Here is a 23041-nt window from a genome sequence, read left to right as displayed (position 1 = left end):
AAAGCTGCAGGATATCATATTAATACCCCAAATTCAAAGATATTTCCATACACTAGCAATGAACAATCTGAAAGAGAAATTAAGAGACCAATTCAATTCACAATCTCATTTAAAAGAAGAATAAAATACTTAGAGATAATTTTAATCAGGGAGATGCAAGACTTGTACACTGAAACTACAAAACATTGTTGAAAGAAATTAAAGATGATCTAAAGAAAGACATCCCATGTTCATGAACTGGAGGAGTTACTATTGTTAAGATGGCACTACTCCACAGATTGATCTACAGAGTCAATGCAATCTGTATTAAAATCCCAACAAGGGCTTCAAAGATGGTCGAGAATCTGTTGAAGAAAAAAAAAAAAAAAAAAGAAAAATAAATTTAAAAATTAAAAAAAATAAAAAAATTAAAAAAAAAAAAAAAAAAAAAATCCCAACAAGGAATTACAGAAATTGACAAGATGATCCTAAAATTCACACAAAATTGCAAGGGACCCTATATAGCCAAATCAATCTTGAAAAAGAAGAACAAATTTGAAGACTCACACTTCCATATTTTTAAACCTTACTATAAAGTTACATTAATCAAAACCATGTGGAATGACACTATCAACTGGCATAGAATAGAAATATAGGTAAATGTCAGAGTGCAGTGGCTCACATCTGTAATCCTAGTACTTTGGGAGGGTGAGGTGGGAGGATTGCTTGAGGACAGGAGTTTGATACCAGCCTGAGCATGAGTGAGATCGAGATCCCATCTCCATAAAAAAAAATTAAAAATTAGCCAGTGTGATGGTATGTGTGCATGACTGTAGTCCCACCACCTGCTTGGTTGGTTGAGACAGGAAGATTGCTGGAGAGACCAGGAGTTTGAGGTTGTAATGAGCTATGATCATGCCACTGCACTCTAGCCCAGGGACAGAGCAAGACCCTGTCTCAAAGAAAAAAGAAAAAAGAAAAAGAAATATAGAATATATACTAATGGAATATAATTGATCCAGAAATAAACCTATATATCTATGGTCCATTTATTTTTGAACAAGGATGCCAAGATTATGAAATGGGGAAACAATAGTCTTTCTAAATAAGATGCTGACACAACTGCAAAACCACATGCAAAGAATAAAGTTGGACCTTTACCTCACACTGTGTAAAATAATAATAATAATAATAATAATAACCCAAAAGGGATCAAATATCTAAAGAGCTAAAACTATAGAAACTTGGCAGAAAACATTGGGATAAATTTTCAATTTATTCCATTGCCTTGGATTTGGCAATGAACTCTTACCTATGACACTAAAAGCACAAGAAACAAAAGAAAAATAGATACATTGAACCTCATCAAAATAAAATGTTTTTTGCATCAAAGAACATTCCCCCAAAAGTAAAATGACAACCTACAGAATGGGAGAAAATATTTGCAAATCATGGATCTGAAAAGGGTCTGGTATCTAGAATACATAAAAAACTGTTATATCCCAATAACATAAAGAAAAACAACCCAATTAAAAAATAGTCAAAAGACTTCAATAGATATTTCTCCAAAGAAGATATATAAATGTCCAACAAACACATGAAAAGATGCTCAACATTATTAGTCATTAGGGAAATGCAAATCAAAACCACAATGAAGTACCACTGCATACCTACTAGGATGGCTATAATTATTAAAAACAAAACAAAACAAAATGTAGAAAATAACAAGTGCTGGGAAGGAAGAATTTGAAAGAATTTGGAACCCTCACACATTGCTAGTGGGAATGTAAAATGGTGCAACTGCTGTGGAAAACAGTTTGGTGGTTCCTCAAAAAGTTAAACACAGAATATCATATAACCCAACAATTCCACTCCTTGCTGTGTATCCAAAAGAATTGAAAACAAGTGTTTAAAAAAAACTTGCACACAAATGTTCACAGAAATCCCATTTATAATAGCCCCAAAGTGGAAACAACCCAAATGTCCATCAACTGATGAGTAAATAAACAAAATGTGCTGTATCCCTGAAATGGAATATTATTATATATAATATTATTATGGCAATAACAAGGAATGAAGTACTGATACATACTATAACATGAATGAAACTTAAAAACTTTATGCCTGGCCGGGCGCGGTGGCTCACGCTTGTAATCCTAGCACTCTGGGAGGCCGAGGCGGGCGGATTGCTCAAGGTCAGGAGTTCAAAACCAGCCTGAGCGAGACCCCGTCTCTACTATAAAAATAGAAAGAAATTAATTGGCCAACTAATATATATATATAAAAAATTAGCCGGGCATGGTGGCTCGTGCCTGTAGTCCCAGCAACTCGGGAGGCTGAGACAGCAGGATTGCTTGAGCCCAGGAGATTGAGGTTGCTGTGAGCTAGACTGACGCCACGGCACTCACTCTAGCCTAGGCAAGAAAGCGAGACTCTGTCTCAAAAAAAAAACAAACAAAAAACTTTATGCCTAATGAAAGAAGCCAGACACAAAAGGCCACATATTGTATAATTCTATTTATATGAAAAGTCCAGTATAAGCAAATCCATACAGACTGGGAGTAGATTCATGCCAGGGGCTGCAGGGAATGGGGAATGGGGAACAACTGCTTAATGGATAAAGGTTTCTTTTTGGGGTGATGACAATATTCTGGAATTAGGCAGTGGTGATAGTTGTACAACACTGTGGATGTACTGAAAGCCACTGAATTGTATATTTTTAATTTTACTTTAATTTAATATCTCAAGATCATTGAGTACAAATGGTTAAAATGGCTAAAATAGTAAATTTTATGTTATGTGAATTTTATTTCAATTTAAAAAATTGGCCGGGCGAGGTGGCTCACGCCAGTAATCCTAGCACTCTGGGAGGCCAAGGCGAGCAGATTGCTCGAGGTCAGGAGTTCAAAACCAGCCTGAGCAAGAGCAAGACCCCGTCTCTACTATAAATAGAAAGAAATTAATTGGCCAACTAACATATATAGAGAAAAAATTAGCCGGGCATGGTGGTGCATGCCTGTAGTCCCAGCTACTTGGGAGGCTGAGGCAACAGAATTGCTTGAGCCCAGGAGATTGAGGTTGCTGTGAGCTAGGCTGACGCCACGGCACTCACTCTAGCCTGGGCAACAAAGCGAGACTCTGTCTCAAAAAAAAAAAAAAATTAAAGATAATCCTTCTCCCAATATTTCTCATTGTGAAGCTGTTGAGAAAATATGGACCACTTCACCATCCCAGAATTATGCTGGATATATATCCAGTCATGGTGAGCTGAGCAGACCTATCTATGTTCAGGAAAGGGAGTCCTTTGAGAGATTTTTACTTGTGCAATATCTTCTGATCTTCTTGTTCTTTTTCAGTAACCATAAAAATGTCTTTGCCATTAATTTGTAAGAACTTTGTTGCAGACATCTGGACTCCAAAAGTTTCATATTATTCCCTGTGGAATGCAGCTATCAGTCTCTAAGCTTTGCTAATAACTTATCTTGTAAGATGACAGTGAGTGTTGGATGTGTAGGTCAGCTACTTAAGTTTCTGGATATTGTTGTTTGCCAAAGGGGCTTTTTTTTTTTTGCCCACTTCGTCTTCCTTTTATCAAAGAATTAGTAATACAATAACTCATATAGCATATATATTGTCTTAAAATGATGTGTTTAGAAGTTTTTGTTTCTATTCTAATACAATGCACGAGAAAAAGCACCCCCTTTTTTCCTTTGCTGGATGAAGTCATGTCTTCATGTATTGTCTGAAATTGCTGCAGTCATCTTGAAACCCCAAATGGAGCCATCATCAACGTGCTGAGGATAGCAGGGCAGAAAGATGGACTCATTGGTGGATCTGGATCTGTGATGGCCTTATCGAGGCACTGAGCCAACCTTGGACCACCTGACCTTTAGACATCTTCATATGTGTGATAATGGCTGTTGTTACTGTAAGCCATTTGGTTTGGGTTGTTTTCTGCCTACCAGCTAAAATCATCTAATTGATGTCAATGCTTCTGGTGAAGGTAGTGATTAATAGTGCTAGCTGATGTGCTGATAAAAACTTGAGTCAGTACCTAGCCAAGTCATGGATCCAGTGTAAAGTATTCAAATAGATCAACAGAGGTTGAGGTCTGTCCGGGTGGGGCTTTTTCTGTAGCCACACATAGTGGGAAACACCTCATACCTCATAGGGTAACACTATGGTTTTGCTTTACTCTCACAGGACTGTTTGTTAGATCTGTGTTCCCAGGAACTACAAGACAGTTGCTAAAAGTATAAAAGACCTAATAATTTGTCTCTACCTTAAGTCTTGGCATATCTGATCTGGCATATATACACTGATCTGTACTATTCTTGAGTGTAATGGCTTTAGGACCTAATGATTTGAACTCATTCATTTTTCCAAGAGGGTGTCAATTTGAGAACTAGGCAGATCCATCTACTCTAAAAATGACCCTCAAGTAACTTGCTTGAAGAAATTAGATCCCAAAGATTCTTGGTGGGCAATTTCAGTTTTTTCAGTATGTTCATATTCAAGTGCAAATAAAAGAAGCCAAAAGAAAAGAAAAAGAATTGTGGCAAGTATCTTCTGGACTGACAGGACAACTATGGATTGAGGATCTGTTCTATTAAAAAAGGGCTGTCTTGAAGGTAAATCTTCAAAGACTCCAGCCTTTGAGGAACTAAAGCTACCCCTGATGGACAGTGGAAGGAATCACATGTGGCATTCCTTGAATAAAAATTTATTGACTTAAAAAAAATAGACCAACAGATGCCTGGTGATGCTGTTCCTTGTCATCGTAAGTGTCCTTCCAGGCCATTATGATCATCTCTGAATGATACAGGACTCCAGTCCAACTCAGGATCCACACATCCTGCTTATAACAAAGCCCTAACGCCTGCTGAAGGTGAACACATTTGTCTGTGTTCTTTAAACCACTGCACAGAAAAATTTCAGCAGGAAACTCTTTGGACCATAGTTCTTTGTTTCTCATTTTAAAAAATAATTAATACATTCATATAGTTCACAAGCTAAATAACCTAAAAAGCATGCAATTGAAAGATTCACTCTGTCAGTGGTACATACTTGTAGTTCCAGCTACTCAGGAGGCTGAGGCAGGAGGATTGCTTGAAGACAGATGTTTGAGACCAGCCTGGGCAACACAGATCCCATCTCAAAAGAAAAAAAAAAAGACTAACTCTCACCTTATCCCCCATTCGCTCCAGTTTCCACTTCAATAAGTAATTGCATTTCATTGTTGTGTGTACATGTGTATCCTTCTGCAAATAAAACCAGAAATAATACATATTCTGGTAGCATAATATAGTTTTGTATATTTTCTTCTTATCCATTACAATCTATCTCAGAGATATTTTCATATTAGTCTCATAGCGATATATAGAACCAGTTTTCCCATAGGGTATATTGTTAAACTTTTGGATTTTTATCGGTGTGACAGTTGAAAATGGTATTTCAGTGTAGTTTAAATCTACATTTCTCTTTATCCTTAATAAACTGCCTATCTCTTTGTATTGGTAAGTGGCCATTTGTATTCCTTTCCTGAGATCTGTTTATATTCTTTCACCATTTTTCTATTGGGTTATTGGTATTTTACTTCTTGATTTCTAGGAGCTCTTTAAATATTAGGGAGTCTATTCCTATGCCCATTATCTGAGGTGCACATACTGTCCAGTTTGTCATTTGCCTTTTGACTTTGCTTATACCATGTTTCCCCGAAAATAAGACAGGGTCTTATACTTATTTTTCCTCAAGAAGACAACCTAGGCCGAGCACGGTGGCTCACGCCTGTAATCCTAGCACTCTGGGAGGCTGAGGTGGGCGGATTGCTCGAGGTCAGGAGTTTGAAACCAGCCTGAGCAAGAGTGAGACCCCATCTCTACTATAAATAGAAAGAAATTAATTAGCCAACTAATATATACAGAAAAAATTAGCTAGGCATGGTGGCGCATACCTGTAGTCCCAGCTACTCGGGAGGCTGAGGCAGCAGGATCGCTCGAGCCCAGGAGTTTGAGGTTGCTGTGAACTAGGCTGATGCCATGGCACTCACTCTAGCCTGGGCAACAAAGTGAGACTCTGTCTCAAAAAAAAAAAAAAAAAAAAAGAAAAGAAAAAGAAGACACCCTAGGGCTTATTTTCAGGGGATGTGTGTTTTTTTTAAGTACAGTACAACAATCTACGATTATTCAAATATAGTTAAGTCGTCTTCTTCTGGAACATCATCATAACTCTCCAAACCCCAAATTCCATCCTGAATTTCTTGCGACTCTATTTCCTTTAAAACCATTGGCCCCTATCTCTCATGTCAAGCAATAGAGCTCTCATGGGGCAGATGAGAAGGGCTGCTTGTCTTCTTTACCACTCCAAGATGAAATGCATGGGTTGTGCAGATCCGCTGCGTAGCCACGCCCATCACTAGGTCTTATTTTTGGGGTAGGGCTTATATTGTGCAAATGCTTAGAAATCCTGCTAGGGCTTATTTTATGGGTAGGTCTTATTTTCAGGGAAACACGGTAGTGATTTTTGCTTTGTTAATTTTCTCTATGTTGTTTTCACATTTAGAAGTAGAACAGAGGAGGAAGAAGACTGAGAAGAAATATTGGTTAAGGAACCTAGAGAAGAAAAGTGTTCCAAGAAGGATGGAGTTGTCAAGAGTTAAATGATGCCAAAAACAAAAACAAATAACAGTAAAATGAGACCACAGAAGTCAATATCAGGCCGGGTGTGGTGGCTCATGCCTGTAATCCTAGCACTCTGGGAAGCCAAGGCGGATGGATTGCTCAAGGTCAGGAGTTTGAAACCAGCCTGAGCAAGAGCGAGATACCAACTCTACTAAAAATAGAAAGAAATTAATTGGCCAACTAAAAAAAAATATATATATATATATAAGTCAATATCAGGTGTTTTTTTTTTTGTTTTTTTTTGAGACAGGGTCTTACTCTGTAACCCGAGTTAGAGTGGTAGTGGTGTCATCATAGTGCTGCTGTCCAACCAGGTTTATATGCTCACTGCCCAAGAGGAAGCCAATACTCTGAGAGAGCAGGGTTTACAATGCAGAGAAAGAATTTATTCCACATAGCGCTAGGTGGGGAGAGAGGAGACATTTCTCAAATCCACCTTCCCAAGAATTTGGGAGACAGGATTTTTAAGGATAGTTTGGCAGGGGTATAGAAATCATCTTCTTGTGTTGCTTCAGTCCCTGGGGTCACAATTCCAGTTGAGTTGGTTTCTTGGTATGGGCCACTGGTCCATTGGGTGGGTCAACTAATCCACTGGAATGTGGGGCCTGGAAGATAGCTTAAAAACTGCCTTTAGGTTTCAAAAAGTTGATGTTATCTACAGAGAAAGTTAACAATCTTTATGGACACCAGCTATGGGGAGAAAGTTAAGAATCTTTATGGACGCCAGCTGTGTGTCTCTGGAGTGGCAATTATAGAGAAGCAAACAGGGGCACAGTGACTAGTTATTATTATTTTCAGATAGGTCCTTACCACAGTTCTTGCCCTGGACCCCGTTATTGACTTATTTGTGTGAAGGGTGGTTTCAGTAGCTCACTGCAACCTCAAACTCCTGGGCTCAAGCGATGTTCCTGCCTCAGCCTTGTAAGTAGCTGAGTCTACGGGTGTGTCCCACTGCACCCGGCTAATTTTTCTATTTTTAGTAGAGATGGGGTCTCGCTCTTGCTCAGACTGGTCTTGAACTCCTGACCTCAAGTGACCCTCTATAAAACCCAAGGCTCTCCTCTTTTCTCTTGTGAACACCTTTTCGGCCTCTACCCATCTCACCCAGATGCTCAAAATAAATAGCCTTTTGCTACACATGAGGCTTCATGTTTCTCTCTCTTGGCTCCAGACCTAACATGCCCAAGGGATCTTCCTGCCTTAGCCTCCCAAGTAGCTGGGACTACAGGTACATGCCGCCATGCTCAGCTAATTTTTAAAAGTGTTTCTAGAGACAGGGTCTTGAACTTCTGGCCTCACACAATCCTCTCACTTTAGCCAGGATTACAGATGTGAGCTACTGTGTTCAGCTGCTTGACAAGGCTTTAAAGGAGCCCACAGACAAGTGGTATCTGGCACCTAGCAGACCACACCTACCCCTGCAGGGAAGAACAGGTTCTCAGCCACACACTAGCACTCACAGGAGACTTAATTCCCCTTTGGGACCTAAGAGGTTTTAGAAAGATGAAGCACTGTGCAGTGGCACTCCAGAGAAGCCCATGCAGATCCTTAAAAGAAGCAAAAAAGGGAGCCAATAATATTCATTTTTCCTGAGAAGGATATGATAGCTAGGCTACACCACCAGGACCCCAGGAGACATCTGATCTAGATCTGGAGGTGACAGGGTGTACCACCGCCACAGGGGTAACATGAGTGCCTGCTGAATACATTTGCTAACACAAAGATTAGGCATTGAGCAGGGAGCTGCTCTGGCTAAGGGGCCCCTGTGCCCTAGGATGGGCATGGCCGAGCTGCAGGCTGAATGGCATTTCTGAAGCCCTTACTGGAAAAGAGCAGGTCCCACTTTTGTCGAAAGTCAGAACAGGCTCACAAAATACAACAGGGGTGATAAAACATATCATCTGAAGGGAAGTAGAGGAAATTTCTCCCCATTTCTGCCCAAGCTGCTGCCCCTGGGCAGAACCAAAAGATTGGTACAATCTAGTATTTATACATTAGGGAAATCTTAAGAGAATATTCTAGCTCTAAGTGTAAATAAAAATCGATTTTAAAATAAGCAGTTCATGTTCTGCTTTATTTAGACTCTGCTTTATTTAGACACAGACTTAAATGCTGGGAGCTATGGAGGTGTGTACTTAAGTGGGTTAAGAAAATTATATACTATGAGGGATTGTTTGGGGGTAGGGGAGGATATACTGGGTTTATAATGCATAATGTTTGCTACCAGCCTGCTAGAGGAAGAATGCTGACATATCATGGCCCATCAAGGCCTTAGCTTGCAAATTGCATAGCTTTCCTGTTAGTTTTCTGGGCAACCCTTACAGACATATTTATAATCTGGCTAAAGAATCAGGTTTTGCAATGCTGTTATTAAATACACACATGTGCAGTCGTGGCCAAAGTAACAGCAAGGTGCCTCTGGAGTTGTATGTTCTCAAGCTCAGTTGCCACTGCAGCTTAGGAGAGTCATGAAGATTTTAGGAAAGATGCCAATGTATCCAAGCACATTCACAGGAGAGAGGAAAAAAAAAACAAAACCCAGCCAGGTAGTGTTTGTAAAGATTGGCCTGACTCTAGCTGTCCTCATGGCAGCCAGTCATACCAAAGACACTCGGGGTCATTGGCTCTGGTTTGTTTCTGTAACCATGTCAAGATGCTACAGACTTTCAGCCAAGCAAGGCTGCAGGATCTGCAAATTTTATTGCAGCCCCCAGTTTCCCCATTTTAAAGGCTAGAATAGTCAGTGTAGTTCTGGTCAGGAAGCAGGTCAGATGCCAAAAGAACCTTACCTGGCCTGTTGTATCAGCCAAGGTCCAATTGGAAACATAAAACCACACCAGTTATTTTAAACAAAGGGAATTTATTATAAGGACTGCAAAGGCAAAAGGGAAATGCCACGGAACACAGGGGTGGCAGGGGAAGGGAGCAGTTACAGTCCCCAGAGGGATGCAGGTTAACAAAAGGAAAGGGGGGGGGTATTGGAACCTAGGAGCTTGGAGCAGGAGCCCTGCGGAGGTGCAACTCAGACTTCAGGGGAAGGAGTGCTGTACAATTACTGCTGGCATCTTTGAGAGGCACAGTAAAAGCTGGTCCTGAGAGTGGGAAAAAGCTGGAAACTTGAGACAAGTGAAGCTGCTAGTTAAAGAGCTGCTGCCACCACGATGCTCAGGCACAAGGAGTAAGAAGCAAGTCCCCTTTCCCTCCTATTTTTCAGGCTTCCTTTAGCTCCCTCAGTTGGTGGAGCTGGCATGGCAGAAGGGTGGCTTGCAGAATCCCAGGCCCAGCAGCCGTGGGAAATGAATACTGGGTTCCAGTTTGGGGGTATTACAAATAATGCTGCTATGTGCATTCTCGCACATAGCTTTTGATGACTTGTGCACTCATTTTGGGGGGTATAAACCTAACAGTGTACTTAGTAGATTTAATTGATATGGATATTAACCGTTCTGGTGAATGTGCTACAGTATCTCGAGATTTCAACTTGCATTTTTCTAATTCCTAACAAAGTTGAGCATCTTTGGCCATTGGGGTATCCTTTTTAGAAAGGTGCCTAAGTAAGTTTCTAGTCCATTTGCTGCAGGATTATTATTGCTCTTTGGGGATTAATATATTCTTGATATAAGCCCTTTTGATTATATGTATTTCAAATAATATCTTCTCTCAGTCTGTTAATGTGTTTTTTTCACCCTCTCAATGGTATCTCGTGATGAACAGATGTTCCTAATTCTATGTGGTACACTTTATCACTCTTGGCTGGTCCGAGTGCCATGATGTTTACAACTAATTGATCACATCCAGTTACAGATTCCTTTGTTCCTTCTACACTCCCACTGCTCTACTTGACTAGCCTCTAATAAAAAATTATTAAAAAATTTTATCACTCTTTAGGGTTAGTGCTTTTTGTGTCTTCTCTAAAAAACATCTCTTTATCCCAGGATCATGAAGATATTCTCCTATATTATATTCTTTTTTGTTTTTTGTTTTTTTTGGCTGGTCAAGTGGTCTTTTTTGTTTTAATTTTTTATTTTTTGTATAGCCAGTCAAGTTTTGAAAAAGCTGTCTTAAATTCCTGAGGCAGACTTTGAAACTAAGTCAGGATTTTATGATCAACCAGTCACTATCATTTAAGGTAAGAAGAGAGGCTCAGGACTTTTATTTATACCAATGGTATATGGTCTTGCATAAGTCTGGTCTGTTTTGTTTGTTCAGCAACTTCCTAGTTTTTTGTGGACAGGGATGGGTCAAGTCATCTCATCACGTACCAGGTCTCTGACGTAGAAATTTCAGGTATGAGGCGGCTGCACAGAGTTCATACCAGGTAAGGATGTACTGCATGTGCACATTCCTCACTGTGACTCTAGTCTGCCCTCCAATAGGTCCTCCAGGGACTGTGCTCTGGAAGTTATCGATGAAAATGGGGTCTGTGCCTGTGATCTTGGCCATGGCCTCCAGGTCTCAGTAATGCCAAGTGGTTCCTTTCCAGATTGTTCTTGGGGACAAAGGGCTTCTGGTTTCTGTCAGCCTCACCATCCCAACGAGGTCCATTTCTCCCTCAATCTGGCCTTTCCTTCGGGTGTCAGGATTCACTGTCTTCCCGGGGACAAACCCTCTATTGACCAGGATTGTGGTTCCAGGTGAGTGCTGTGGAAGGGAGTGCTGACGTAGGCCCCGCTCTCAGCTGAGGAGGAGATCCGGCCGGCCTCCTGGGCCTCCCAGGCAGGGTCTGCCATGGTCCGGGGCATCATGTAGAGCTCCTTGGAGTGGTCAAAACGCTCTCTGACCTTCACCGTCCTGTACTCCAGTGTTTTCAGTTCCACCAGGTCTGCTGGCAGAGGGACGGGCTCAGCCAGAACTCTAGACTCTAACTCTGCAGTCAGTTTCAACTTCCACTTCCAACGCTGGACCTGCCATGTCCCCAAGCCAAAGGCAGTCACAGGGGTGAGAAGCAGGAACCACTGGAGAAAAGAATCCTCTTCTGCTTTTGTGGTGTGTGCTTCTGCTGCAAAACTGCCGCATCTGCGTGGCTTCCAGGCCTCTCCTGGAGAAGCGTCACAACACTGGCATGGGGTCAGAAGCCCTAGGTGCGGGGGGGGACCCCCACTCTTCCAGGCAGCGTGGGCCAGGGCCAGGCCCGCGCACACTGCCTACAGCCCCAGCAGCTGTGCTGCCAATGCCGCCCTATATTCTTCTTTTTATATTTCCTGTCTTTTTTTCTCTGTTCTCAACTCTGAGTAATTTCTTCAGATCTATCTTCTGATTTGCTACATCTATTTCTGGCAGTTTCTAATTAAAATTTTATATTTTTAATTTCTGGAAATTCTATTTTTTCACCAGTTCTGCCTGTCATTTTTGACAGCCTCTTATCCCTGCATTGGGTTTTCAAAATCCTCTTTATTTCTTTAAGCATATTAAATATCTTTCATGTATATTCTATACCTAAAAATTACAATATGTGCAGTACTTGTGTGATTCTATAATGCGATGTTTCCATTATTGCTTGTTTATGGTGGCATGTTTCCTTCTGATTTTTATAATTGTTTTCTGTAAGCTCAGGTTTGTTGGAATTGTATCCATGGGAATCCTTCAAAGCCTGGGTTGAAAATGTGTTTCTCCAGGGATACTGCCTTTCAAAGAGAGCGACCCAGTCTCTTTCCCAGCTCCTCATCATAACGGGGGCTCATACGTAACAGGAACCCCATGACATTCTGTTAATTTCTCTTGTAGTCACCAAAATACAGCTTAGAAGGTTTCCATAACTTTTCAGTGACATCATTTTCCCCCCATGTAGAGATTCACCTTTCAAAGGCTCAAGCAAATATTCATTTTACAGTAAAGTTGAGGGGCTTGTATGTTTGAGTCAATGGCGTATTTTCGTGATGAGCTTCCAAAAGCAAAATAGGTCTCTCCCGGTCTGCCCTTAAGGCCAGGAACATAACGGTGGCGGCACGGTGTTGCTGATGGGCACCTGGTGACACTGGCCGAAAGGGAATCTCACTTCCCTGGCCCTGGTGGAGAGTCACAGCTGTGTCTGCAAGACTCGTTAAAGCCAGTCTTGGTGTGTAAAGGAAGAGGAGCTTTGCTGACTGGCCCACCCCGCATCTGACTGCCCTCCTAGTGTCAGGGCCAGTGGCTCCTTGTGATGAGACGTAGCCCTTCCCAGCAGGCCTGGCTTATACCTACGCTTCAGGGCTTACGGCTGAGTTTTGCTTCAACTTTTGATTTACATGACTGCACTTCTCAGAGCATCAAGATCTTGACAGTTTTATGCTCACCTGTTGTGCGTGCATCAACCACACTGGCTCCCTCACCACGCCCCATTCAAAACTTGTCTAGAGAGAGTGTACCTGTTCAGTCACAAGGACCCCGGAGCTCCAGGGGCCCAACCAGCCATAATGCAGTTAGCTGTGCTTCCTGGGATATAGGACGTAGAATCTGTTTTCATCCAACTTGGACCCGACACAGAGATTCTGAGCCACCAAACCCTTGATGCCACTGTTGAGCTATTGAGGCCAGCCCGATTTACTCAGTGCGTTTTTCTCCTCCCACTATCCTTAACGTGGAGGTTTGTTTCTGTTCTGATTCCTGGATCATACTTTCCTATAATTTTTCCAAGGTTTAGAAAAACATGGTCATCTTTGCCCCAAGGTAACTCCTCAGTGTACTCAACAGCAGCGCTGCTTGTTAGTTCCAGCTTCTCTCCCCATTGTCGCCAGCGTCAGCTCCTCCCTCTTTCCAGTGTCTCCTGTATGTTACTCATAGCCCTGGAGTGGGCCTTGGTCCTCCGCGGCTCAGCAACTGACCCCCTTACCGAGCGGGGGCTCCCCTCCCACGCCGGCCTGGAGAGGCAGAGCCCCGAGAGGGGGGCACCCACTCCCAAACTGGCCTGGGGTGATGTGCAGGGCAGTAGGAAACCAGACTCTACCAGGAGGTGATTTATAGTCACTCCTGGGGCTGGCTATTGACAAAGCTGGGATGGCAGCAGTTCTTTTGGAGGCCACTTGCCAGCTAGGGCCCAGCTCACTGGCCCAGCTCACCTGCTCACTGGTGAGGGTGTGGGATTTTGGGGCAAAGGAACAGGAGGTGCTGAGGGAGGGCTCTCGGGGACTCTGCAGTCTGCTGGGAGAGGGGACCCTGCCCTTTGAGCCCTCAGGTGTCCCTGACAGTCATGCTTCTCACTGAGATCTAGGAGGTGAGAGAGGGCTGGGGCCACTGGGCCCCTGAGGGAGAAGAGAGCTTGCTGCTCTGGATGGTTCCACGTGGGAGGCTCCCATGCAACTTTGCCTTCAGGGGGAATGTGGGGCCGGACCCTGAAGCCTGGGACCTTTTACCCAGTGCTGCCAAAACTGCTGCCAGAACTCCTCGCCTTCCTGCCCTTGTCCTGTTGGAAGCAGATCTGCTGCAGGAGCTATAGCCAGGTAGTGCCCGCTGTCCAAACGATCCCCTCCCTTCCCTTTGCAGATGCCACCAGACCATCTGGGTTCCCTTCCTCCCCTTTCCTTTCCCTCTGCTCCAGCACCCCTCTCTCTGAGGAGCTGCTAAGTGTGGACTGTCCCACAGCAGCTGTCCCACCTGCTACCACAGGGCAGAGCTGGCTCTGGGGGCAGAAGGATCTTAGGGCCCCCAAGAGCTCTTAGAGCTCAGCCCGGGATGTCCTGCTCCTCCTCCCCACCCCCCTCGCACTCCCTCTCCCAGGGATCTTTTCTGCATGGATCCTTTCACCACCCTGTGTCCACATTCTTTGCTTTGCTTGTCCCCCCGGGCCTCTCTGGGGACACCGACTTGTTTCCGGAAGTCCCTCAGCAGAGGTTTGCTTTAAGGCAGATTTACGAGTTCAGCCTTGGCTGAGGCCTTCTCCCCATGGAGAATGTAGGGAATGGTGTGCTGAGGGACATCAGAGATAAGGAGGCGGTGGCCCTGGATGGCTCAGCCCACCAGGGGAGCAGCCCCACCTTTGTCCTCCTGAGACCTCCATGTGATGTGGACTCAGGGCCCCTCCACTCTGTCCTCACTCTGCCAGGCACTCCCCTCTCCTGAGTCCACTGTCTCTCCAAAACCAGGACCAAGTCACTGTGCCTACTCGGGCAGAGGGCAGAGCTGTCATGGTACAGGGGCGTGGCTGGGGTAGGAGCTTTCCTTGACCATCACCAGCCTATCTAGAGCGGAGGTTCTAAAAATAGGTGGTCTCAGGACCCCTTTACATTCTAAAAAAAAGTGGGCTGGGTGCAGCGGCTCAAGCCTGTAATCCAGCACTTTGGGAGGCAGAGGAGAGAGGATTGCTTGAGGCCAGGAGTTTGAGACCAGCCTGGGCAATATTGAGACCTCATCTCTACAAAAAATACAAAAAAAAAAGAGGACTCCAAAATGATTTTGCTTATGTGGGTTATATCTACTGACAGTTACCACATTAGAAATTAAAATAGAGAATTTTAAAAAATATTTATTCTAAAATTAACCCATCATATATGGACATATATAACATTTTTACACAAAATAATTATTTTCTGTATTGGGAAATATTTAGTGAGAAGAGTGGTAGTGCTTTACATTTTTGCAAATATCTTTAATGTCTGTCACAATAGACAGTTTTTGCAATATCCCATCTGTTGCAATATCATGGCTTGAGGCTTCTGAAAAATTCCACTACACTCTTGAGAGACTAAGAGTGAAAAACCCAAAGAGCTTCTTATCTTATGAAAATAGCTCTGGGCACTTAGAGCACTGTAAGAGTCTCAGGGACCCCCAAGGGTTCCCAGACCACACTTTGAATACCTGTGATCTGGAGCAGGACTCAGCAGATTTGCCTGTAGGGACCAGATAGTAAATATTTGAGGCTTTTCAGTCTCTGTCTCAGCTGTTTAACTCTGCCAGGGTATCAGGAAGGCAGCCATAAATAATACTTCAATGAATGGCTGTTATTGTATTCCAATAAACAGGTGGGGGCCTGGGTCTGGCCTACCCCTGATCTAGAACAGAATGAGCTTGCAGGGGCCCTGGGTTTCAGGCTTGTGCTGCAAAAGGGAGGTGCCTGACCCATCCTAGCCAGGCTTCTTCCAGAGGAAGGGAGTTTCTCGGAGAACACTAGATCTTCTATTTCTAATTTCCCTAGTTCCCAGTTTGGTAAAATCCACGGGCTCTGCCGTAATACTTAGATATCCCTGGGCCTGCTCTCTTCTCCCACAGCCCCATCTAAGCCTCCAGCCTGCCGCCCTGCTCACAAAAAGCACACGCGCGCCCAGCTCTGTGCAGGGATGCGGCGGGGAAGCCTTCCTCAGCGTCTCTGCCTCCAGCCCCACCTTGAGTCTTGGCTACCTGGGACTGGGGCAGGGGGTGCAAGAAGCCCATGTGGGCCAGGGCCCCTGTGGAACATCCATCCCTCTGGCTCCCAAGCCAGACCACCCTAGTGCCATTTGTCATCCCCACTCCTGTTTCCTCTTGGAGCTTCTTTCCCACATACCCTTGTTCCTAGGGGATAAAAGCTGATGCAGGTTGTTGAACCTGAGTCTCAGCTGCCTCCAACCGCTCCTGCCTGCCCCTTGCCCTCAGCCCTGGTGGGAGTAAAAGCCTCCCAGTGAGCAGGTGTTTTTCTTCCTCTGCTGCAGAGACAAAGGGGGTTACTCCTGGTTCTGGTTCGTTTGCGGATCTTTCTCTAATAGGATGTGTCTCAAGGGCAGCGTGGGGCTTGCCAGGGAGAAAGGCCCCATCCCTCCTCTGGGGATTCTCATTCCTGGGCCTCCCCTTGCCTCACCCTGCCCCCTGCCAGCTGCTCCTGCGCCCTGGCCTCACTGGGCTGGGTGCTGTCCAGATGGAGGAGATGGCCGCTGGACCCCACGGGACTGTCCCAGGCACTAAGCAGAACAACATTGCGTGGAAAGAGCCCGAGGCAGCCTGAGAAACTTGCAGTGCTGGGACCTGCTCCTGCTCAGCCCTCCACCTGCTTCACCCTTCCTGTGCCTCCTTGTCTCCTCTGCCAGGGCGATGCGGTCACCCCACGGGGTCTGATATTAGTGGCAAAGGCTGGAGTCTGAGCAGGGCAGGCCACAAACTAAAGTCTACTCAGCCACTGAGAGAGCGCCACGCTGTCAGGGGACCCCAGCACATGCCAAAGCCGGTTCCCCTTCATCCCCAGAAGAAGACTGTGTGCCACCCACTGGGGAGTAAATCCGTCTGCTCTGCTTCCTACCACCCTGGAGCGCAACCAGCAAGATCCTGATATTTGGCTTAAAAATAGAACATTCTAGCTGGACTTTTATGGTCTTGTGAAGAACACTGTGCTCATGCCCTCCCACACCTGGTCTCTGCCCCTGCCTGGCCCTGTCCGGCTGCCCAGAGCAGCTCTGCACAGGGTCTCTCAGCAGAGACTGGGTCCCGGGCAGATTTATGAGTTCAGCCTTGGCTGAGGCCGTCTGCTCATGGCTCCCAGCCACAATCCAGCTGTTCTCCCACATCCCATCAGCTCAGGGCTGGGATGTTCTGTGTCTCCTTTTCTACCTCCACCCCAACTTGCCAAGTCACCCCTTCTGTCCTCTTTCCCCTGCAGCCCTGGCCAGCCCTGAACAGGTTCATGGTGAGCCAGACCAGAGCCACTCCTCGCCCACCCAGACCCTATTTACATTCACAATGACAATGATGGCTTATGTCTTAGGATAACCCCGTTGGCACTCTAGTTAGTCTGCCTCACCCATCTCCTCCCAGTCTGAAGTGCTGAAATTTAACAAAAAGGTGGTTCCTTCCCTGCCTGGCCTCAGGTGTCAGGCCTAAAGTTACCCCTGATAGGGAAAGTGACTTCAGTGTGGGTAGACTCTGAGGTTAGTCCTCAAGTTATTTGTATAGGGCCAAAGGTGAATTTCATTGAAGCTCAATCACATTTCTGGCAGGATTTCAGGAAAGCCTGGGAGGGCAGGCCCTCCCTCAGGGGAGGAGCCGGTCCTGGGGAGCTCATGTGTGGAAAGACTGGAGGAATAACTCCAGAGCCAGCAAAGCTTGGGCAAAAATTACATAAGGAACCCACCGAATCCAGGCCTGTCTTGTTTTTCCTTGAGGTTAGGTCTCTAACATAATGGAAAGAGAAGATAGTAATTATCACCCTGTGGAAAAGATACATGTTCTTCTTTTAAGGTCCTTGGCAGATGTAATGAGTCTCAGCGTCCTTCCCGGGCGGGGCTTTCGGGCCTGCTTGGTCGAGGTGAGGTAGAGCTGCCTCTGGGGTGAGAGCTCCTCAAACTGGGCAGCTGGGACGATCTACAAGCCTCTCTAGAAACTGGAATGTGAGCAATGTAAGCCTTACGGCTTAGCCTGTAGCCATAACTCACGTGAAGGAAGGAGTGGAAGGTGCCAGGTCGAGGGAGGGAGAGAATGTGGGGATGGGGGCAGCTGGAGAGACCCGCAGTTCGGAGCCAGGAATCCTGAATCCCTCCCTGCCTCTTTGACATTGGGTGAGTATCTCGTGACGCAGTAAAAAAACAAAACAAAGCCACATTCCCTTCTTCAGTTTCCCCCCTGGCTATGTGACCCCAGCTCAGATCTGTTCACACTTCGAGACACCAAGAGCCTCTCAGGCCCCTGGCTTTCCCATCAGCACCTGGGGCTGCTGTCCAGGCCCCTCCCTCTGCACCTGTCTTCTTGCTACCTGCAAGGCTTCCTAGAGGCCTTAGGGGAGAGAAGCTGGGGATGGTGCCCTAACTCAACTTCGAACCTGATTAACCCCTTCCACTCCCACTTTGGGGCAGCTGCCATAGAAAAACCACTGTGGAGTCCCGTCCGGGGGCCGAGGAGGAGGACCTCCATCCTGTGCTCCTCTGGTCTCTCCACAACAGAAGTGGCCACTGCTTCGGTTGATCTGCGTGCTGGACCATGGGAGCTGAGCCTGAGCCAAACCTGGTGGCTGAGAGTCAGACCGGAGACAGGGAGGGCTGGGGGAAGTCCAGGTCCCTAAGCGTGAGCTGCAGTCTAGGAGAAAAGGGTGAGTGTGATGATTATTTGTCACCAAGAGCTGGTGAGAGTGGCTTGGTGGGAAGGAGAGCATCTGCCTCTCCAGAGACTTGGAACCCCACCTCTGCATCTCTTGTTCTTTGGCCGGAGGCGGTGGCTGTGGTGGAGTCAAGGCCAGACCCCCCCAGGCCTCCAGCATAAAGACGAGATCGCATCGGCCACTTCTGTAAGACACAGGATGGGAAGTGAGCAATGCTACTGTCACAGCCCTTCATAGTCCAGAATCCTTGACACCCACAGCTTGGCTTTCCCTAGGATCCCTCCCTGACGCCCGCCCCAGCCACAGCTGCTCTGACAGCAGGGGTCTCTGGCTCACCACCATGTATGGCCCCACCCTGAGCCTGGCTAAGAGACACAGGAGGAGCCATCTGAAGAGAGAGAGGTGCAGCAGTGCTCAGTGGGAGAGGAGAGGGAGGTGGACAGGAGGTCAGGTGGCCTGGGCAGAGGTGGCAACAGCCAGGGGCCAGGCAACAGGCAGAGCAGCGAAGCCAGGAAAAACTCCCTCTAAGCAGGTCCTCCAAGGATTGTCCAACCTTCCAGCAGGAGCATGGGCAGTAGCAGAAAACGCAAGGTGACTCTACCCTGAGGTCTGCCCTCCTCTCTGACAGCCACTCCAGCTGGGGGCCTAGGGCACTGCTCCCTGGCTCAAATCTGCTGGAGTTTTAGACCTAACTGGACCCTCATTCATTCATTTCTCAGCATATTTATAGATCACCTACCGCATGCAGCTTTATTGCCATTTTATAGCTAAGGAAACCACTATGCCACCCCAGGACCCTACACCGGGTGTCACCATTGACATTTCACAATTGTCCAATTTAGTCTCAAATTCTTGCATTTAGGTGTATTTGCATGAAAGAAGAAAATCTCAAGTTTCAAGACTTTCTTTCTTTAAGACATTTCTAACTGTGACATTTAGGAGAAAGAGATGGTGAAAAGTATCCTCCATAAAAATAAAGTTGAGCCCATTACAATGTTACCGTCAGAGGGCAAAAGTGGGCCTTCCTTTATGACACAGCACACTCTTCCACCAGCTCCTTACAGAGCCATCCTGCAGTCTGCTCAGTGGCTGTGACCATGGGGACTAAAGTCAGACACTCTGGGTTCAAAGCACACTTAGCCTCCCTGAGCTTTGGTTTCCTCATCTGTAAAGTAACCTTCATTTAGTTCTGGCACAAATTAAAATATAAAAATGCACTAAGGCACTTAACTCAAGTTCCTGGCATATCTTCAGCACTCTAATAATGTTAGCTGTTATTGTAGTGGTGATTAATGTTAATTATACTTTCCTTTCATCATCTCATTTTGTACTCTGTAGAAGTAAAACTCTTGTTGGCTTCTATTTTATGTATAATAAAACTGAGGTTCAGGAAAGTTGGGTTGCAGTCTGGCAGTGGTGCATGCAGGGACCTCCCAACCCAGTCCCCATATTGCTACTCCTCTGCCCCCGAGCCCCCGGCTTGGTTGCCTCTGGAGTGATGCTCTCTTCTATCCTGCAACAGAAGCCCAGAGACCACCGAGGCAGGCACTGTACAATGGGGTAAAGCCCATCTAGGATCTAAGGACACTCCTAGGTGCAGTTCCTTTCCCAGGCCCTAGCCCTGGAACATGCTCCTTTTTTCCCCTGACACTAAGAACCTCAGAATCCATAAAGCCATTTCCAGCCACCAGCCCATGAGAACCAGGGTCAGCCCAGCCCCAAGAACCTTCTTCCCTCTGAAAGCAGAAGAAGCAGGCCCTGGTGTCAGCTCTGTTCAGGACAGGGGAGCCAAGTCCAGTTTTCCCCTGTCCCAACCAACCCCCTTCCCCAAGACCCTGGGCATTAAGATCCCCACCCCCAGGTCTGGGGGCTGTGGCCTACCTTGAGAGGGTGCAAATAGCGGAGTCCACGCAGGAAGGGTGGCCAGGCAGGGCCCGGCAATTCGTGGCCGAGCGTGCGGGTGAGGTGGGCTATGTAGCTGGCAGCCAGCACCAGCACGTCCAACTTGGAGAGCTTGGTGTCGGGCGGCACGGCAGGCAGAGCAGCCTGCAGGGCCAGGAAGGCCTGGCGCAGTGTCCTCACCCGGCTCCGCTCCCGTGCGGCGTTCTCAGGACTGGACTCGCTCTGCACAGAGAGCCCCGGTGAGTGGATCTGGCCAGGACCCCCACCTGCCTCTGACTTCTACGAACATTCTAGTGCAAGGCCTCCTGCCAGAGTATAGGTTGTGAAAAACAGACACCAAAGGGCCTCAGCCCACCTTTGTCGTTCTCACCCTGCCCCTTTTACAGCTGGGGAAGTTGAGGGAACGCCTGCCCTGGGGTCAGATGGCAGAACTGAGCTGCCTTCTCTCTGCTACTCCACTAAGGCCTCCTCAAAGTTCTTGCTCCACCCCACACCCCAGTCCCAGTCCTGCTTATCACAGTGCCCTGGGGCCACGGGAGAGCTCAGAGCCACAGGCTGTTTGGCAGGGCCCACCCCTGACCTAGCCAGGTCCCAAGATGAAGAGGCTGCTGTGGTAAAGAGGAAAGGACACAGAACCAGGGTCAAAACGCACAGGCCGAAGTCCCGGCCCTGCCTCTGACTGCTGCTCAGAGACCTGGGAAACTCGCCTCCCTCCTCTGGGCCTCCATTTCCTCCAGAGGAGTGAGTTGGGCCCACCCTCTGAGCTGCGCTCTGGCTAAGCCCAGCTCTGGTTTATCCCATGCACCCCAAGCATGGCGCCTTAGGACTAAGGGGCCAGTGTCCCTTCTCTAGCGCAGGCATGGTAGGACTGAGTGGGGCAGGGACATCTCACTGCCCTCCGACCCTGCCTCCCCAGCTCCCTCTGCAGCTCCAGGATTTCCTTACCCTGCCAAGAGCCAGGCCCCTAGCCCTGGCCCCCCGTGGGCTGGGGGCAGCTCGGCTCCATCTTTGGTTGCTCCAGCTTGTCTCTCCCCACAGGTCCTGCCTTGTCCTGCCGAGATGGCTCCTCTTCCTGTCGGTGCCTGGCAACAGCCGTGCTTTGGCCTTAACCCGGCTATGCCCCACTGCTGGCATTGCTGGTGCCCCTTTGGCCTCCCTCTGTGACATGCCACCCCCTGGGTACAGAGCTGCAGCCCACAGGAATACAGTGCCTGAGGGGGCCCTGGGCTCCAGCTAACTGGGCAGGCTGGTCATCAAGCCGGCAATATCTAAATCCGAGGAAGCTGGCGCCAACTCAGTCCTGCTTCGCTCCTTGCTCTGGGAAAACCGCCCACCAGGCACAGCCCCCGCAAAAAGCCTCCACCCGCCTCCCAACCCAGCAGAGGGGTGGGGGTGCTGGATGCTGGGAGTGTCCAAGGCCCGGGAGGAGGCCCATGCTGAAGAGGCAGAAGGACTGGGGGAAGGGAGCACCTCCTGGGTCACACCTAACCCGGACAGTAGTCCCATGGTGGACCTGAGACTTTAGCTTAGGGAGTCAAGTCCATGGAGAGGTCCTGAACCTCCTTCCTCTGTGCCAGAAGCTGCCTGCATAGGTCCCTGAAAGGCCTTTCCTCTCCTTGCCAGTGAGGGTGACCTTGCAACCACATGGTGCTATTCCCACTTTCACCCCCCAAACAGGTCTCCCATTTCCAACGCACTGCTTTCACATTCACCCTTCCATGGCCTGGAATACCCTCCTCCAGCTCTGCCAGGGAGTGCTGCTCACCCCTCAGGGCTATATGCTTCACCTGCAAGGACTTCAAACCCCGCAGAGCCCAGAGCATGGTGCGTCCCTGTTTGACTGGTACGACCACAGCCTGGCCAGTTTCCTAACTGCTCAACTTTCATAGATCACCATGTGCCAGACACTGTGCTAAGTATTTTATATGTATTATCTTATTTATTTCTCAGAACAACATTATAAGAAAAAAAGAGACTTACTTTAGATGTGGGGAAACTGAGATAGCAAGAGGTGAGATAACTTTCCCAGTGTCAAACATCTAGTAAGTGGTGGGGTGGGATGGAAACCCAGGCTGTCAGCTGAACTTGGAAGGCTTCGCCTCACCCTATGCTATCCTGCCACCCATGGGTTACTCATGAGTCTGTCCTCATGCTAGATGTGAGGTCTTTGAAGGCAAGGACCATGACATCTGCTGAGTTGCATCACATCCTCCAATAGCTACTTCGAAGGTAGGCTGATGGGATAGGAAATCTGCCAGAGTAGCCCCTGCTGTCCTCAGGTTACAACTTCTGCCTGCAGCAGAATCCAGCTTGCATGTCGCTTGTCCCCCCAAGCTTGGACTCCAGGGAGACACTATAAGTAAAGAGAAATACAAAGGCAGATGTACAGTGAGACATGCCAGCCAGAGAGAAAGGAAAAAAGAAAGATAAGTAAAAACAACCTGTATGTCCATCAGTAGGGAAGTAAATACATTTTGGTATAGCTATACTATAGAATAATGTGCAGTGATAA

At 47.0% G+C, this 23041-nt stretch overlaps 1 protein-coding gene and 2 pseudogenes across 1 annotated transcript; 1 reads left to right on the top strand and 2 right to left on the bottom strand.

Annotated features, from left to right (window-relative positions):
- Nucleotides 1-4082: 4082 nt before the first annotated feature.
- Nucleotides 4083-4225, top strand: LOC142870368 (uncharacterized; annotated as a pseudogene).
- Nucleotides 4226-8271: 4046 nt separating this feature from the next.
- Nucleotides 8272-16001, bottom strand: LOC105884299 (surfeit locus protein 1-like; annotated as a pseudogene).
- A 2630-nt stretch (nt 16002-18631) lies between these two features.
- Nucleotides 18632-21696, bottom strand: TCF23 (transcription factor 23). Its single transcript, XM_012788232.2, has 3 exons — nt 21475-21696; nt 20509-20751; nt 18632-18811 (listed from the first exon to the last, which is right to left on the bottom strand). Exons 1-3 carry the CDS (start codon nt 21694-21696, stop codon nt 18632-18634), a joined length of 645 nt encoding a protein of 214 aa, XP_012643686.2.
- Between the last annotated feature and the right edge of the window lie 1345 nt (nt 21697-23041).

This window comes from Microcebus murinus, chromosome 3 (assembly GCF_040939455.1).
Source record: "Microcebus murinus isolate Inina chromosome 3, M.murinus_Inina_mat1.0, whole genome shotgun sequence".
Classification (NCBI taxonomy): Eukaryota; Metazoa; Chordata; class Mammalia; order Primates; family Cheirogaleidae; genus Microcebus; species Microcebus murinus.
Note: the sequence above shows the minus strand (reverse complement) of the source record. Positions and strands in the feature narration are given on the sequence as shown.